Genomic DNA, 18,359 nt, shown 5'->3' with positions numbered 1-18,359 from the left:
CTAATGATCACTGCAATTATCCAATTCATTACCTTCCATAAAAATGTTTCCATCCATTCTATGTTTATGTAGAGTATAAACAGACAGATTTGCTGATGCACAGATGATGAAAAAGCCCTAAGACCTCTTAAGGAGACAGAGCAAAGACAAAGAGCTTGTGCTAGGGGAAGGAAAGCTGCATGCTTTCATGGCCAATACCAGCATCATGCATTCATCAGACTACAGCATTAGTTTTGTTTCATTTCTCTGCCATCCTTCCACAATAAAGCTTCACTGTGGCACCACTGAAAACAATGTGGCTGGATGTGTCTCCTGGAGAGAGACAGTGAGTCCGTTTAGCTCAGAACCCACACTGATATCCACATTTTGTATGGGGGAAGACCAGGTTTGAGAAGCAAGAAGCTAAATCAGCCCCATGCTGGAGGCAGAATTTGAATCCAAGTCTCCTGAATGCTCTAAGAGCCAAATCTGCCTCCAGAGAGTAACCCTTTAAAGTCCCAGCCTACTGTCAATAACTCTCCCATCATGAGGAATCACGTCAGACGGGCCAATAAATGAGGTTCTTACCCACAGGCAGCAGACGTTTGCCTTACGATGGAGCTACCTGAGACGCACCGTTTATAGCCGTGGCATAAGCTCTCTGGAACAAGGAGTTCTGCTGGAAATGTCAGCATGTTGTCAGCGCACAGCATCGGGAGCTGCTCCGCTGCAAAGGCAGAGTCCTACAAGTCAGACTTAATTGTGCAATTTCCATTGATAATTTTTGGTGAATACAGCCCATTCTTTTGCACAAGATTAAAGGAAAAGGGAAAAAAAAAAAAAGGGATTACTCAGCTGGCCTGATTCCAGATAACCCTAAGTCTTTCAGAGGAATGAATACCTTTCTATAACTTTCAAGTATTGTTCTACAGTGAAACTGAAAAAGGTTGCAAATGCAATCAAGATAAGCAATAATACTGCAGAAATGCATCTGTATTTCACTGCTATCTCACCGTTACCATATCTTTGCCATTTTGGGGCCTTTTTAATGCCGTGGTCAATGCTTTGGGCCTGCCTTCTGCTGAGAAATAATTATTGTAATCACAACATAAAAACACTTCACTCTTGTTCACAAAATCATTGCGCCAAATCATTCCCTTAGCCACCCATCACCACTCAATGTCTGCTAAGGAAATTGGTTTAAAATAACCAAATGGAAAAGTTCACAGGCGCTCTAAACAGCTCTAGATTAAATTACCTCTATGCTTTACACATTAATCTAAGTGCAGTATTTAAAAGAAAAGAAAAACCCTTTGAGTCGCAAAGAACTCGTGTAAGAGAAAAAGTCACATCACATGACAGGGTCTTTATTAAGGTATTGTATCAGAGGCTTTTCTTGAAGATTTTTGAGTGTGGCTTTAAGTAGTTTTAGTGTATTCTGTATCTTTCTGTTTTAAAAGGTTTGTTACCCATTTTCACAGTGCTTTGTAACCATGGCCCAAACCATCCTCTGCTTTTCTGCTCTCTGCCCACCATTCTTCATGTGAAACGTTCAGGAACAATGAGGTAAAAAAATATCCTAGCATGTTTCCCACACTTATTATGTAGAAGCAGGACCACGTAGCGGGAGCGTCCTGAGGAATGGAACAGGAGGGAAAGGACAAAAAATAAAAAAATGAAAATAAAAAGAGAGGCACCGGGTGCATGAGGCTACATATCTTTGAGGCTGTGTTAGAACTGAAAGCTGTCTGATACAGGTATGGCCTGACAAAGAAATCAATGTGTGTGGCTTAGACTCTTTTAGAATTATTCTTATTTTTATTCTACATATTTGATCCTTCTCAAACATACCCAGAGCTGAACAGGTCTAAGCAGTTCAGCCTGCAAAATAATCTCAGAAAAAACTGCTTAAGCCAGGCACAGCAGAGCCTTACCACTCGCTGAAATACCACTAAACATCTGGTACTCCTACATGCTAGTACTGGCAGTCATCTGAACTGTGGACCACCAATATCTGACATAACTAACAATATTACCTCTTTGTCCACAAAGTATGTCATCTCTGCACCCACAACATATCAAATTCTTCAGAGGAAAGGGTCTTCTCCAGGTGTCCCAGCGCAAGCTGTATTACTTAGCTGCGCATCATCTTTTGATCCAATGAAACACCAGCAAGGATAAGAAATCATGATCAAAGTGATCAATATTACCAGTGCTTTTATACAGGACAACAACAACTTGTTGCTTTTAAGTTGGGCAAAGACAATCTTTTCTTTCAAAGCCTCACTTGTACCAAGAACATTGTTCTCCAGTCTTTACATTTATTTTTCCACTCCATCCTTCTGTGCATGCCTTAGCCCCGTGCCTTCTGATTCTCAGACCCTCTAGTCTGTCTTCGGGCAGGAGGCTGAGTTGTTAATTCATGGTGCTCTCTTTCAGTTTGGCCAAGAAAAAATACATTTGGCTGAGCAACAAATTTATAGCACACGCTTTGTGGGTCATACCTAGTCCTTTGTGTAGGATTCACTTTAGACTAGCAGTAAGAAACCAAAGATGTAACTCTTGCAAACTCAAGCTATTTATAAATGGGCTTCAGTATCGTTTCTTTCTGTTTATGTTCCACTTTGAAGATCCAGTTGTAACTGAAATCTTCCCAAAATATTTTCCAGTCTGCCAGGCATACAAAATGCCATTTTTTTCTGTATTTAACTTAATTTTCCTTTGAAACAATGAAAGCAACATAAACTCTTTACCCTAAGAGTTCTGCTTGCCTTACAAGGAACACAAGTTTCATGGTTTTCCCCCAGACCTGTTAAGCTGCCAAACATGTTAAATTGTCTTTGTCTCACAATGTTGGAGTCCGTAAATCATTGATTCTTCTAATCTTATAAAATTCTTTTCTATTTTCCATATCATTGCAGCTTGATGCAAAAAAAACAAATTTGCTAACAAAAATTGTTTCATAAGGCCAGCGTCTGAGATGAGCCCCGCAAGCATGGCTTATTGCAAACCTGTGGTTTGCATTGCTGTAACGACTGCGTTAAATGAGCGTTTGTCAGGATAAAGTAAACCTGACGGAACTTCTCTGAAGTATGTTTAGCGCAGATAATCCAGTCGTGGTATGCTCTCCCTGCTACAGGGCTTGTATTGTTCGCTATCGTGCCATGAGAGAGCCTAGATCTGCTCTACTCTTGACTCGAAATAAAGTTAATCATAGACTGAGATTTCTTTGTTCAGTGAAACAGACTGTTTCTGCCCTGTTCGATTTTACTTTATCTCACATTCCTACAGCCTGCCATATTCTTCTGTCCACAGAGCTCACTGTACAGCACGGTGTTAATGCAGCTGAATAGCTCACCTGGCACAAAATCTCAAATCCAAGGTCTGAGTCCACCGAGAGCCACCTGTTTTCTAAATTTGGCCTTCTGTTTCTCGATCTGTGCAAGGCTCTGTTGTTAAGGTGCAGGATTTCTACTTTATGCTGGTTGTTTTGGTTTTCCTCATTTCCATGGCATCCCCGGTAAGGAGCGTAATATCTGAAGATATAAAAAAGCCCTTTGTGCTCCAGGAGATATACAGGGTTTCTTGAATAAGGCTGCTGGAAACTTTGCAACAGAAACTGCATGAGTAAATATACTACCGCCCAGAAAAAGCTGGGCAAATGGAAAGATTAACTCCATCAAGCCCTGCAGATTCAGGAGCCCTCTGTCCTCAAAACTTCCTCATCACATAGCTCTCGTAGCTCTTTTGACAGAAGGAAAATTAAGCTTAAACTGGCAAAGGCCCCATTCATTTATGCCAAGAAAATCCCACACAATTTGGAATTAATCAATAGCACAGAAATCCCCTCCCACCTACCACATGGAGCCCGGTCTCCAAAAACCTGCAGTGTCTCTCTAGGGTGGTATTTGAAAGAAGCCTGTCTGCAGAGCTATCTTCACCCTCCTCCCATGCCACCTTCCCACACAGAGATCTTTTGCTACTTTCCTCCCATGGAAAAAAATAACATACCCGTGTAGAAAATAAAGGCTAGAGCACCATAAAACCTGGAAAAGCCTGATTTGAGAAAATCTCTTCACCGAGTCGGTACACTTTGCTCCCAGTAAGAAAGGCAGTGTTTCCAGTCCAACAAAAAGCCACACAAACAAGGCTTAACATTTGAGTCAATGAGCACTTATGAAAGGCCTAGTAACAAAGGTATGCCTGAAGCAGAGCCTGGGCTTCACCTTTCTTCTTTCCCCATGCCTTTCTTTTGCTTTCCAGGAGGCCTGAAGACCTTTTTATGGAAGCAAAGATCGCAACTGATTGCCACAAAGCTTTCCACGAATGCCCTTTTTTGAAGCATTCAGGCGAGATGCCTGGACAAGGGAGCTGTTCCTCACCGGCAGGGCGCAATCACCCAGCTCCCACCGTGCTTCAGGGCCTTGCCCCTCTCCTCCAGGAGCTTGTCACGCAGCTGCCATATAAGATTTCCCCTTTTAACAGGGCTGTAGGTAATTCATAGATCAGCTCATCAAGAACAAGACAGCTGCCTTCAGTTTTTTACGGTTTCCTTGGTTGTGTTACAGCAGCATCTACAGGCCCCGGAGGTGATAAAGGCCGTGTTGCTTTGGCTGTCACAGAGCCACCTGTACGACATACCCTATTTAAATATTGCCAGATTAAATAGAAAGTTTCAGGCACCAGACTGGATCCAGACTTCTGGCATCTGCTGCTGCTGGGACAGCAAGGCTGAACAGCCCGATCCCATTCTGTGGATTAGTAAAGGACACGCCATCCCTGAGAAGCAAAAACTCCGAGTTTTAATCCCTTTGGATTTAGGAAGCAGATACCACTGGTATCTAAAATCCCAGGGGATGGGTGACCTCAGGAGGTTACCCCACAAGGTGTGGGGGCTGCTGCCTTGGCAGCAGCGGGGTCCGATGCCTGCCATGCACCTGAGGGGGGCTAGAGCTCACCCAGCGGCAGGGGCTCTTTGAGGCCAAGGAAACACCAGGCCCACGAACATCAAGTTGCCTTGCTCAGACAAAAGGCTATCTGCCACCTGCAAGCCACCGTCACATCCAGTAACAGGACATTAAGCAGCAACACCGATTTTGTGGGGCAAGACCTAGCACATAACAGGCACTAAGATAACCCAAACAGCACAGCAGGGTGGCAGCTGGTTGTGGCCTGAGCTGGGGGCCAGAACCGTGCTCTTGAAGCCCACCTGGGGCCAGGGTGCCCACAGCAGGGCCTCAAGAAGGCTGCCAGGCCTCTTAGCCACAAAGCTGTCCTCCCCAAGCATTGCTCCACCCAACCCACACAGCTAATTACCCTAATATTAATGTTTGCCACCTGTTTCCTTCTCCTCTGACTTTGCCCATGGAGACGTCTTTTCCCTAAGCCTGAATCTCCAAGCTTCCACCCCTTTCATGTCTGTAAAACTTTCTACTATATGAAAAAGCAATATATATATGTTACAAATATAATGTATTATGTGTGTGTATATATATATATATATTTAATATCAGGGATCTTTCAAAGTAGTACACGCTAACCAAACTTTGTTTCTTTTGTAAAACATTACACACAATCTACTCCTTTCTGGAGGCAATAGCAACGACGGGTTTCCACTCCCCGCCTCTCTGTAGCAGGGCTGGCATTTTCACCCAATTTCACAAGAGCGCAGGCACTGCAAATTAAACAGTGGATTAGTTTCGCAAACTCCCTTGTTGTTTTCTCGCTATTATTTGCCACCTGAATAGGGAGAGTTCTTGTTTGAGGAAGGAAGGAGGAGATCAGTGGAGTGCTGCCTCTGTGTCCTCTCACCTCTCAGGAAAACCTCCCCACAGCTGCTGGTGGCCACCAGAGGCTGTGTCCAGAGCCAATGTCCAAGGCGACAGCATTTTGGCACCCACTCCAACTGCCTAGGATGGTGCAATGGTTTTAAGGCATCTGGTTCACAGGCTCTTCTCACCTTGTGAGATCAGAGGAAGCTTTAGCCACAGCAGGTTGTTGTGTGTTTTTTTTGTTTAGTTTTGTTTTTCCCAGAGGGCACTTTTGTCCATCATGAATTTTAAATATATATTTTTTTCTTTTTTCACACATACAGAACAGCTCAAAGAAATTGGTGAGAGTAGGGCTGTCTCTTGGCAGCAGTTCAGCATCACAGAAATTTAGCTGTGATGGGAAGTTACACCACAAGTCACTCATACATGACTTTTACTGAAAGAAAGCTTTGCTATAGAGGAAATAAAAAAATATAAGTTTGATACATTTAAAGGTTTTCAAGAGGTAATAACCTAGATAACATAGTGTGAAAAAGCCTGTAAAGGACGAAAATATCTTATTTCTTCAGACACCTTCCACGCCTCACCACAATGAGCCGTGTAGACTGAAACTCTATCAGATAGCAGGAGGGTTAGGAAAGCAACAACTACATTTTTATGCAGATTTGCCAGTCTATCTTAGCTGAAATGACTTCTAGTGTCTTTCTGACATGAACAAGGCAGGATTTGATAGAATCTGGCTGGCTATCTGCGTCTCCATCAGAAACTCAACCCCTTTCCTGTCACTTCACCATCTCTTCTTACCAGCACACTGATCCAAACCAGGACAGAAGCTCAGGTCTTTGGCAATCAGCCTGCAGACTGACAAGGAACAGAAAAAGTCAGGGACCACACAGCCCCCTACGTGCTCCAGTGTTCCCAGGCCATACAGACATTCCTACCAGTAGGGCCTGCAGAAACTTGAGCAGTTCAGGGGAAAGTAGTTCTTATTATAGGGAATAATATTCATGTTAGTTCATGTAAATTACTTAGACCCTAAATTAAAGGTGATTTGTAAAAGAACGACAGTGTCAATATTGGCTTTGGGATGTGTTACCGAGGCCCGGGATTTTAATTTTAACTGATTTTAACATTAAAAAGTTGATGGTTGTAAAATCCAGAGAGCCATCCATTGCGAGAAACAGATCTCGTGACTGAAGGACTGGTATCAGTCTTACCTGATGAGAATATCTTAACTTCAGTAATGGCTGTACCTCGCAGAAAATGGAAGCCTTTGCTAGACATTAACCACCTCCCAAAACTTAAGTCAAGCTGATTCAAAATATGTTACATAGCATTAGTCAGTGTAAAATCAAAAGGACTCCTGACTAAGCTTCACATTGTTTCCTTACAGTCCCAGGAATACATACAAATCACACCAGTTTAGTTAAATTAAGCCTACAACAGAAAAATAAATGCCTACGCTTGAGGCCTTCTTTATAGACGATGTAATCAAAGACTGCAAACGAAGAGGATTCCTCTCATCATTTAAAGCTAACACTTTTGTATCAATTCTGCACGTGAAGACCGCAAGCACATGCCAACACCTGGCAAGCCCAGTCTGGACCTGGGCACCGTGGGTGTCCCAGCAGAGGAGAGGCGAGCGTCCAGCCTGGGTTAGGTGCTGCAGTGGCACTGCTTCAGCTGCAAACCCGCTGCTCGGAGCTGCTCACGGAAAGAGCACTGCATACTACACACACTGCTCTAATGAAAGCATGGTGTTGCACTGGCAGAATTAAACTGAAGCAATTTTCTACATAAGAATGATGCGCTGATTTAAAATTGGTTTACGCTGATTAGTTTACTCTTGCTTCACAACAGTGCCATTTCTGTGGGCAAACAAGGCTTCAGTCTTAAATAGATGCTTGGACTATCATTCTCATAGGATTAATTTTAAATTAAGGAATAGGTTGCAAGAAAAAGTAATTTCATGCTTCGAAAAGAACTTTTTTATATTTCAAAGGCTTGGAATCCAGAACCATCACTCCATAATCTTATCCAAATGTTGATGTCGTCAATGCATTTTAAAGCAGCTTTTAATTAAGTTAAATAAAGAAAACAGATGCTGCTGAAGAAATGCCCAGTAAGAATTTCTATTTCTAGATAAAACTGCTTGAAATGCATAAGCAATTCTGCTAACTGTGGGATGTGATGCACACAACTAAGTGGATAGGTGTTTAGTGAGACTTGTGTGCCATTTTGTGTGTCACTGTGAGCAGTCAGCACAAAGATAATGATGTAAAATATAGATGAATGGGCCTATAGCCTCCACTTTTAATTTAAAAAGTATACAAATTGCATAAATCATAGCCAGTAGCATTTGCTCTGTGCTACAAGACCATTTACTTTCCTTTAAGAGGAGTTTCATCTGCCCAAACCGAAACAGTCCTCCTTCAGTTTTCTCAGCTGAGAGGAGCACGCACACAAGACGCCCCTTCTGACAGCAGCAGCTCCTGTATTTAAACTCCTGCAGTCAGCGGTGCTGTAACCCAAGTCTCACCCAGGCCACAGCGTGGTCTTAAAGCTAAATGGTATCAGCGTGGAAATCTGCAGCAGAGAGAGCAGGAGTGAAAATTAGGTCAGTCTAATTGAATTGCAGTAGTTTGCCTGATAAACACCTTTGCTACCCACATTGAATGAGCTTTAAAGACCACATTAGGGAAATGTTCTTGTTTTCAAAGTCTTCATCTTGGTTATTTCCTGCTTTGCTCAGAGGACTCTCTACTGATACATTCTCCTGGGCTTTCATTTGGCTGGAGGCTGCAAATATTGCCATTATTGAAGCTAGAACTTGAAAATGGACCAGAAGTTACCTTTGGCAAGATTTTATGTACCTTTAAGGCCATTATATGCACATTAAGGTTTATGATAAACACCTAGATTTCTCACCCGGAAGAGCTACCCTACCGCAGGCTGGTCCTGGTCTGTTGTAAGCAGCATGCAGCCCAGGAGGAGATGAGGGAAGAGCTGTTGACTGCTTTGGTGATATCACTTTCTGGCCTTTGGGGACAGCTGCTCTTTCTACCTGGAGGAATACGTACTTAAAAAATAAAACAACTAGCTTTGGTGATGTAGGGTTTTCCAAGCACTCACCACAGCAACAAGGAACATATGTTACACACATAGCAAAAGTGATCAGGAAAGCCTGCTCCCAAGGCTGTGTTTGATAGCACTGAATCCTTAAAATGGCAGCTGAAGCGCCGCTACCCCACGTCGCTTCGCTCCTCGGCTACATCAGTGCAATATTCACACCACTGGGAACTGTAGGAACGAGTCCCACTCTGAAGCTGGGGCCTTAAAGGCTGCATATGTTATCCAAATATATGAATGAAAGCTGAGCACAGCGGGCTGCTTTCAGCCACCAATCTACATAACGACAGTTATCTCAAATATTGCGCTAGGAGAGTCGTGTTTAGCTCAGAACATTTTGTTACACCGTCTGCTTATACAGGAAATACCATTCCTCAGAGTTCCCCCATTTCCCTGGCCTTCAGCACAGTGTGTTTCTTACCTCTATTAGCACAATCTTTGCTGCTAAGCCATTTATATAAGTTAGTATCTGACTGCATCTCTAATCTTCTGACTGACAGGATTATAGACATTATGTGTTTACTTAAGGGATTTTTCTACTTATGGAATCAGTCTGCAATCTTCTCACTGTCTAAATTATAACCCAGGATTTAGTGTCATCCATTTCCACATCCTCAGAAATGTGAACGGAGGGAAATCCCATTTCCACAGGAGGCTCCCCATGGCTCTTTGCCTGCAGAAGAGCTTATGACTGTACATTCGCTCTTCAGAAACCTTCAGAATTTTTGTAGCGAAATTAGATTCTGCTTTGTCACCACTGCCTGAAAATAGAGGCTGGGAGATGACTGGGTGTCTGGGAGTACTGCTTGCAAAATCCAGGTCCTAAGCAAGATAGCTGCAACCCAGATCAAAGCTGGCAAGGCTGGCTAATCACACGGACACGTTTGCACGTGGCAATGTATGGCGCATCAGAGGCACCGGACAATTTTAAGGAAGGCAGTGGAAAAAAGCAAAGCAGGCAGTGTACCTACCTCCCCTTCTCCCCCACCAGTAAAATAATCTGTTGTAAGAACGTAGAGGACACAAGCTCCCCAGCAAATGCAAGCAAGGAGAAGATCCGCAGCAGATCCACACCAAGGGACTGCAGATCCATGGCAGACCATGCAGCACGAAGGTTAAGCTGCCATAAATTTGGGTGCACATTAACGTGTGCTGTGAACTATGTTAAAAAAGGGTAGAAGAAACACAGCCTCTTCCACCTTTCCTTACTCTGAAAATGGGCTTTATCAATAATGAGAGCAGGCCAACAGCAGGAAAGACTATTTCCTTTTTCCACCATCCTTATGAAGGATCCCAGAGCATGCAACACAGCCTTTACAGGCAGTTGTGCTGATAAAATTGGGTTGATGAAGATTTTACACGATAAAGCACTGCCAGGTATAGCTGTAATGCTAACTTAAGAAATGGCTAAAGTCTTTTGGTTAAAGCTGCTATATATAGAGAAAGCTAAAATATTTATTCTACAGTTAGATGAAAAAATGCTCTCTTATAACAAACACAAAGACCTAGCACACCCGTTGCCTGGTGTTTGGCTTTCTTCGTGAACATTTCCCAGAATCACCAATGTCAGGGGCTGGCCAGTACAGTCCTAAGTGCGTTTAAACACTTAAACTTAGCAATGAAGTCCCATTTTGTGACTGAAACTTGTTATGGATGTTCTTGTTTTGGCAAGAGTGTTTAAAAACTGAGAGCTGTGAATCTTTTCAAGGTATGTCAGGGAAAGGAAGAGAGGTCTGAGGTTTTTTCCTGATTAAAATGTGCAGCAGATTGTGCTCAACACTCGCTCTGAATCCTAAGTTCCACATAAATATTCATAAATGCACTCATCGCAGGTCTGGTAATCTTGTTCTGAAACTTAGAGGCCTGATTCTCCTTGAATCCCCAGACAGGTCCTGCCCCCAAACCCTAGATTTAAGGAAGACAGAAGACCAAACAACTAGGACTGATGGTGTTAGCACGACATCTCAGGGTTCAAGTCATCAGAGCAGAGTGCGCGCCATCCTGTTCCAGAGCTTCCAGGGTGTTCTCACACCTGTAGGCAACACAGGGAATAAAAGGCAACATTGAACCATTTTTCCCTATTTTCAGGCTTACTTTTCAGTGTTTGAATAAAGCACTATTGTTTTTCAAATGTCTTTGCTAGCAGATTAACTCAGCCTCTCAGAAACATCCACACTAGCCAAAACCACCAACCCGTATAGATCAAATAATGCTCTGAAAAACTGTTTATTCCAAAAAAGCTGTGTTTTGTAGTATACGTTTTTCAAAGTTCTCTAGGCGCCTAGAGAGAGGCAATGAAAACATATACTGCATTGTAGACTAAAGGGATAATATATAATCCTTTTATATAATATAGGGTTACATAATATAAATACCAGGAAACACCCAAACAGATCAAAAAAGGGCCTAATTCAAAATCGAGCAAACAAAATTATTCTTCTAGCATAACTGGCCTGGGCGATTGGTATCTATACATTTATCTCGGAGGAAAAATAATATAATAAGGTTTCTAGGGAGAACAACAGACATGCTACAACAGGGAGTATGACCAAATAAAATATAAGTTTAAAAAAGATTTAACTTTTAGAATAATGTAAGTCTTCAAACTCAAGAGATGTAAGCCACGTTTGATGGATGTAAAAGTTGCACAATAGCATCTCCCTGACAGGCATTTTCGCAACTTCTTTAGAGGTATCTGATGCTCACTACAGGACTGAACTTGAGTCTGATCAAGTTCGACAGTTTCTGTGTTTCTTTACACGTAACAAGAATTAAAAATACAAGAAAAAGCAAACAATACAGTCAGAGAGATTCCTGATGATCCACTTCATGGACAACTTAGAATAAGCTTTTGGGTCTGTTTGTTTAACAAAGTGGTAGGATATATTTCCGTGATTTTTTCTTTTTTTAATAATTTAATTCCCGATCATGCAAAGCAGCCCAAACCCATCGTTTGTTCTCCCCACAGTGTTCTGCAGCAGCCATTACCGATGCCTTTGTTGAGCAGAACTCGGGTGGAACCACGGCAGTGCCACTTCCAACCTGCTGCTCCTTTGTGGCTCCGATCTGGGTGCCCAAAGAACAAGGCTTTGCTGCAGTCATTGGCTTGCCACCTGCCTGAGGCATTCAACTGTGTCTAGCACAATGATGCTGGAAGGCATTCATGAGTAAATACACAATAACGTTTGTATGTTTGCAGCATCTGTGAAAGGTGTGGAGAGGGTGACTACTCTGTGTTTCCAGAGCAAGTCAAACCCATTAATTAAATTCATGCTCTTGCCTTGTTTCAAAAGGAAAAACACAGCTGATTTATGGGCACTGACAGCTGCAGGAACCAGGAGCTGGCTTTGCTCTTTCTGCCCCTAATTAATTTTTAAGCATCTGGGTAGGTTGATTTCTCAGATTCTGATCATATGAAAGGCTGTGCATATCCTCATCTTCTAGAAAGCAAAGGAAGGTGCTCCACACAACAAACTGTCTGTCCCGCTGACACGGCTTCTCAGTGCTGGCTGAATAGTACCTGCAGGAGCCGGGTACCTGAACATCTCTGTGCCCAAGCAACCGGCAGGATGAAGCTCTCAAAGGTCCCATTCAAAAGACATCGCTTATCTACTCATTATTTTGGTCATCTTGACAATAACTTTAAAATGAGAGACAAATGGTATCTGAGAAAAACTGTAATCTATTGCAACAATGATAAACTGTCTTGTTAACAACAGACCCAGATTAATCGCCACAAGTAGAACAGAACAGAAACTTTTTCTAGAGGGAAGATGCCACAGCACATAAAATATATGTCAATACCGATATTCAGCAAAACCTCAATATGTTCTTTTCTTCTTCCAGGTTCTTTAAAGAGGAGACAGATTGCTAGCATTTTGGGCTGAAATCTGGAGGTAAGGAACTGGAACACAAATTTAACGCCCAATCTAAGAACAGGAAATTTTTACAGGAGTGGAAAACCTCAGATGTTGAACTTTCACCCTAGACTTCTGCGAGATCTTTGCTAACAAAGAACTACACAAACATAGACAGAGTTTATTGACGCCGCACCACCTGCCCAGCGTTTGCTGCTGTCGCGGACACTGCCAATAAAGATCAAAGCTTCCCCTGCATTAATGAGCTAAATGTAGGTGTTGCATGTTCTGCAGAAAGCTGTAGACCTGCGTTGACCTCCACTGTGTAAATGTTGGGCAGGATGAACTCCAGAGGTTCTTTCCAATGAAGTAGTTTATGATTCTTCATGACACTTCATAAAACGTAAATTTATTTTGTTGTGATTCATGGTCCAGGAAGCAGAAAACCTTGTATGACAGATACCACCATGTGAAACAGCTCGTGGTCATTACTTGCCGGGAAGAGATAGAACACAGTAGCCAGCATGATTTGCAAAAGCAGTGGGACAAATAGAACATAAAAATCTCTCTCTTCACCAGAGATCTAAAGTGGCCTCACAAAAAGATAGCTACAGCTAAGAACCTGTATCTGGACACCAACAGACTCGTGATAATGGACTGCAAGATCATTTAAACAGACAGCACCATCCTAAGCTGTCTTAGCTAATGGAAAGGCGATAATTCTCCAGAAATCCCCACGCTTATTTGAACGTACCACTTCTTACCATTCAGCACGCTAGCAGTTTATGACCTTTCAGTTTACAACAAAATGAGCAAAACTCAACCCGTACTGCTGGCGACTGGAAGCTCAGCCCATGCACCCAGGAAATGGCAAGACCACAGGGCTCTTCTGGAAGACTTTTTCTATTTTCAGTCTACTTTTTCTATTTTCAATTGTGGATCAAGATATCTCCTCTCATCAGCTTGTTTTCACTACTCGGGAAACAGCTTTTCTGTTACTGCTCAAGTTCTCCACAAATCAAGCAGATCCATCAGATCTCAGAGAATTATTAAAACGTGCTCATTTACATGTTAACTGATGCGTGGTTATCTCACCTGTTTCCATATTTCTTGTTTTCAGTGACACATTTCATATTTACAAGAAACACAATGGCAGTATTCAGGAACTAGTGTACTGATAAATATATTAAAAGCCTTGGAAATCTCTTTGAGTGCAAAAAAGATCGCAAGGATAACTAACCTCAACCCGATTTGACTTCTTAAGTGTTTTTTGTAAGAAAACTGACTACTCATTTCTCTCCCTCTTCAATTTCCCTAGTTAGGCAAGACATTCAGTTCTCTACATTTCTACTGTTCCTCGTCCCTACAGAGCCTCGGGGAGAAGTGTGCAGTCCCACAGCTGAAAGGCTGTTTCTGGACTCTAAGCGTTCACAGGAACAATCTAGGATTTTCAAATTCAGCTTTGATTTCACAACATTTCTCCCTCTCATTATCTTGCAACAGACTGACTCTTAAAGGCTTTGATTCCGCTCCTAGCAAGGTCAGCCACAGTTTTACCATGAACAAGCAGTGGGTCTACATTTCATTCAGGATCCCTCATACGAAACCCATCTCAGCTTGTCTTCAGGAAAGAGCACATTAATACAACCATATGCAAACAATTACAGAGAAACACATGGGCAGAAACACAAAGAACGCATGTAAATCAGAGGTTCGTTCCACTGAACTTTGAATTGAGATGATGAGTAGAAATGATCAAAAAGATCCCCCTAAAAGCTATTGGAGTTTGCAGCAGAGAAAGTATTTGAACAATACCACAAAGGCACACGGGGGGCAGGACCAAGGCTAACAGAGCAGGGAAGGAAACTGTGAGGGGGGTGCAAGTCTCAGGGCATAAATTAAAACCACGGATGACAGCTGAACATTTTTTCTGAAAATGCTGGGGACAGCACTGAGTTCTATTACTTCTGACCAACAAAAGAAAAGAAGAAATTTCTACAGTCAGCTGATCTCCAGATCAGCTTGGAGGAGCAGGTTATGACTTCTGGAAAGAATAAGTCAAAGCCTGTATCGCTGTTCTCAGTAACACAGACATTGCTCCTCTTTGATCCTTAGGGTGAGGAAGGCTCTTTTCTTATGAAAAGTACTGGCTGGCTTTACACAACATTTTACAGCACAGGACCTGTGCACGGTGCTTGAAAACTTCACACTGGGAGCGCCTAATGGAGTGGGAAAGTATGTAGATCAGAGAAAGATCAGCTGTCCAGCATTTACAAATGCAACTTTATTAAAAAAAAAAAAAATTAAAAGCAAGCCTAGCAAAGGACTCCACCGCAGAACGGGAAGGTAAATCTGGAAATAACTGCTTACGGCACCCAAAATGTTAATTTTGTCCAGCAAAAAGCATGCTCAGGACCCGAAGCATACCCAGGGGCTATGCCAAAACAGGCCTAGGATACTGCACTTAGATTTTGACTATGTGACTTTGAAATAGCTTGTTTTCAGCAACCAAATGAAATGGAAAATGCAAATAGGAGCTTCTACAACGTAAGTACAGAGAGCCTAATGATTTTGTTTAAATTCCAGGTTATTTTGGAATGTGAAAGCTCCTTGCTGCTTGGGTCCATGACAAACATGCGGATGCGATTCACGCGCTGGGGCAACCTGCACCACCATGGTAAGCCGTGCTCCAAAGGCTGGGGCTCGGGTCATTTGTAGTTGTGTCCTGCAATATATTGGAGTGAGTGGGTGCGTGAGGCTTTGTGCTTCTCTCCCAGAAACAATAATATGAAAAGTATTAAACAATGTAAGAGAGCAGGATGTGGCGACATTCCTTGATTTATGAACACTGTTGTACACATCAGACAAGTATTAAGTTTCCAAGAATATCTCAAAAGGGATGTTGCTAAGCAAAGATGATGGTAAAAAAGAGTATTTAGTTAAGATGTCTGAGTGTAATTTGCAGGAACAAGAACCGTTTTCCAAGCTATCACTACGTAAAAGAGAAGAAAGCTCCAAATACAATGAAAAGAGGATATTTTTAACTCACGTTTAAGTATAAACATAGCCTGGTTTATGTCTGATCCTGTCTGACAGAGAAAATGAACCACTGATTCACTTGAAATCCTGCCTTGCACATTTTATTCCATTAAGCATCCAGCATTTGATGCTGAGCTTTCAGCACATTTTTAACATTATAAGCAGCTTCAGTAATTCATTCCTTAAAACAAACAAACAAACAAACAACTCTATGTTTAGATCAAAAACCAGTGACATGCATCACAGTGAAATCAGTTATCACTTGACACAATATAATGGGTAAGCTTACAAGTTATAGCTGTTGGTAAGCTGTATCAGCTCTCCTTTTTGGCATTTTCCTTTTCTAGGGAATTTTAGAAACGTATTTCCTAGTAGACTTAAAATAAACACACAAAACCCAATTAAAAATTAATGAAAACCCTATAGCTGACCTACTATTTCAGAATTTGTTCAACAGACAAAAGCAATTCACAGGGGATAAGAATGCTCTGTAAGCCTGAGTTAAACAGGATACATCTTTTGCCTTTGTTAAATAAAATCTGCATCCTCTCAACATGTGGCAAGAGGCCACGGATTTTGCTTTTCATTTTTGCAGGGATTTTTGCTTTCATTTAGGGCATGGCTTACACAAAGCAAATAACGACATCGAGACAAAATTACACTGCAAGAAAGATTAATTAGAGAATAGAACAAAAAGTAAATAGAATAAACTACTTTGTAATTAATGATGACAGCTATATCAAACAAGAATGGAATTAAGGTAAAAAGCGACAAGAAGACCCCCAGAAAAAAAGTCACATAAAGATAGGAAGACGCAATGACTCAGTCTTCGTGAGCTTTATTCTTTACTCCACTTAAAGTACCAACAGCACCTTTAGCAGATGCATAGAAACACTCTCAGCCCTTTGCAACACTATAATGAGATGGAATAGCGCCATAAATCTCCAAAGTGCTGCCCAAACATTAAGCTCTGAGAAGGATGTGAAATGGTAGCATACAAGACAAGTTAAGTGGCTCGCTGTAGGGCAACAGAGCAGAGCAATGAATCAAACGTGCTCAGGGTCTCCTTAGCAATGACTCACAGCACATATCGGGGCCACCTCAATTTGGTCCCAACCCACAAGCTGCTGAATTCGGCAGAGCATTTAGTTTTCAGCCATATTTCAGGCTTTCAGAGCTCTGCTGAAAGGGATCTCAAAGCCTTTGGAAACCTCTCTCTTGGTGGTGCAAGCATAACTACCTGGAGTCAAAGCTTGTAACATAAGCTGCACTGAGATTTTTCAAGTTATTGCTACCCAGGCAGAGAGATGCTAAGGATGAAAGGAAGCACATAGCAAAAGTTTTGAACCCACAGCAAAATACATTGACCATTTCACAGATCTGACCCTGACTTAGGGATTAATGTTTGTTACAGGTTTGCGTGCACACACAGATCCATGTGGGCATATGTCCACCTTCCCTTCCCTAACAAGAAACACAAAAAAAATATATATTTTTAAAGGAGAAAAATCATCCGCACTGTTTCAGTTTAACTCTATCGCTATCTCTCAAATTTATCTCTCTCTAAATCCTTAATAGAAAACATTTTACCAAAATTTCTGTTTAGCCTAGGGCACACGTATCTGAAAGAACAATAGCTTTACGAGATACCTTGAACATTGGTGCAATGCCAGAGGCTTTTCTTAAATTTCAAAGTTTATGAAAATCTGAAGGAGAAACTTCTAACAAGGATACTGCAGTTTTAGCTGATACTATAAGTATCCTGGGTGCCAGCAAAGAAAAAAGAATTCCCATAATATTTGAAGATTTTCTAAGTTTATTGTTATTATAAGTGTAAACATTTTACATGAGCCCTAATCCACTGTAGCAGGCAAGCCCATGCTCACTTTAAGCAGGTTAGCATTCCAGTTCAGCTCAAGGGGATGAGCATATTACTCAAGTGATTTGTTTGGTCACTGTGTAAATTAAGAAATTACAATGGCATGAAGAGGAGGATGTTATACTTCCACACTGTTTGTGGCAGGCCGCCTGCTCCTCAGCATATCCTACTTGTGCAGACACACAAAGAAACCACTCAAAGCGTTGCTTTACTATTGCAGGATGAAGATATTTAAACCAAACCTTTCCAGCAGTCGATGGAGTACAATCTGAAAGGTAAGACTTCTTTTTTATTCTTCTTGTGTAGGTTTAAGACTTACTGGTCATTCACTGTTGTAACTTCATCACTCCACAAAGGAGAACGTCACCAGATTATTCTTCTCTCTGCAGTACCTTATTTTTTAATGACGATGCTTTGCAGCTATAGGCACTGGTGACAGAGCAGGTTCTGAACTGTTTCTTTCCAACCTCTAATATTTCTGTTGTAACAAGTGACAGATTTCCACTTTGAAGTTTAGAAAAAAAACACCATAAAAAGGAAATACAGGAACACAAAGTTGACAGGTCAGTTAACACAGGTGAAAAAGGAGGAAGGATAAAAAGAAGAAAGGAAGGCAAAAGGTGATGGGAAGAACAAACTAGTGCAGTGTGGGAAAGAAAGAGGGGAATTTGGGGAAAGAGAACAAACTGGAAAACAAGAGAATTG

At 41.8% G+C, this 18,359-nt stretch overlaps 2 protein-coding genes across 4 annotated transcripts in view; one reads left to right on the top strand and one right to left on the bottom strand.

Moving 5' to 3' along the window:
• LOC308193750 (uncharacterized protein) overlaps positions 1-12,713 on the bottom strand; it is a 70,895-nt gene extending 58,182 nt beyond the window's left edge. For 2 of the 3 annotated variants that reach the window (XR_013949894.1, XM_080588772.1), the window contains exons 1-2: positions 3,338-12,713; positions 568-2,411 (exon numbers count right to left, since the gene is read on the bottom strand). Coding sequence is in view for 2 of the 3 variants with exons in the window: in XM_080588772.1 (XP_080444898.1) it covers positions 568-692 (125 nt within the window). In the remaining variant the exon portion in view is untranslated. The remainder of the gene's footprint in view (positions 1-567; positions 2,412-3,337) is intronic. The other variant, XM_080588771.1, reaches the window with a different exon arrangement.
• Positions 1-18,359, top strand: part of PGCKA1 (PDCD10 and GCKIII kinases associated 1) — a 41,622-nt gene that overhangs the window by 5,543 nt on the left and 17,720 nt on the right. Inside the window, exons 2-4 of the mRNA XM_080588768.1 lie at positions 12,726-12,775; positions 15,323-15,413; positions 17,875-17,929. The gene's annotated coding sequence lies outside the window, so the exon portion shown is untranslated. The remainder of the gene's footprint in view (positions 1-12,725; positions 12,776-15,322; positions 15,414-17,874; positions 17,930-18,359) is intronic.

The sequence above is a fragment of the Anser brachyrhynchus genome (assembly GCF_964034855.1).
Source record: "Anser brachyrhynchus genome assembly, chromosome: 4".
NCBI lineage: Eukaryota > Metazoa > Chordata > Aves > Anseriformes > Anatidae > Anser > Anser brachyrhynchus.
This window is presented reverse-complemented; position numbering and strand designations above follow the sequence as displayed.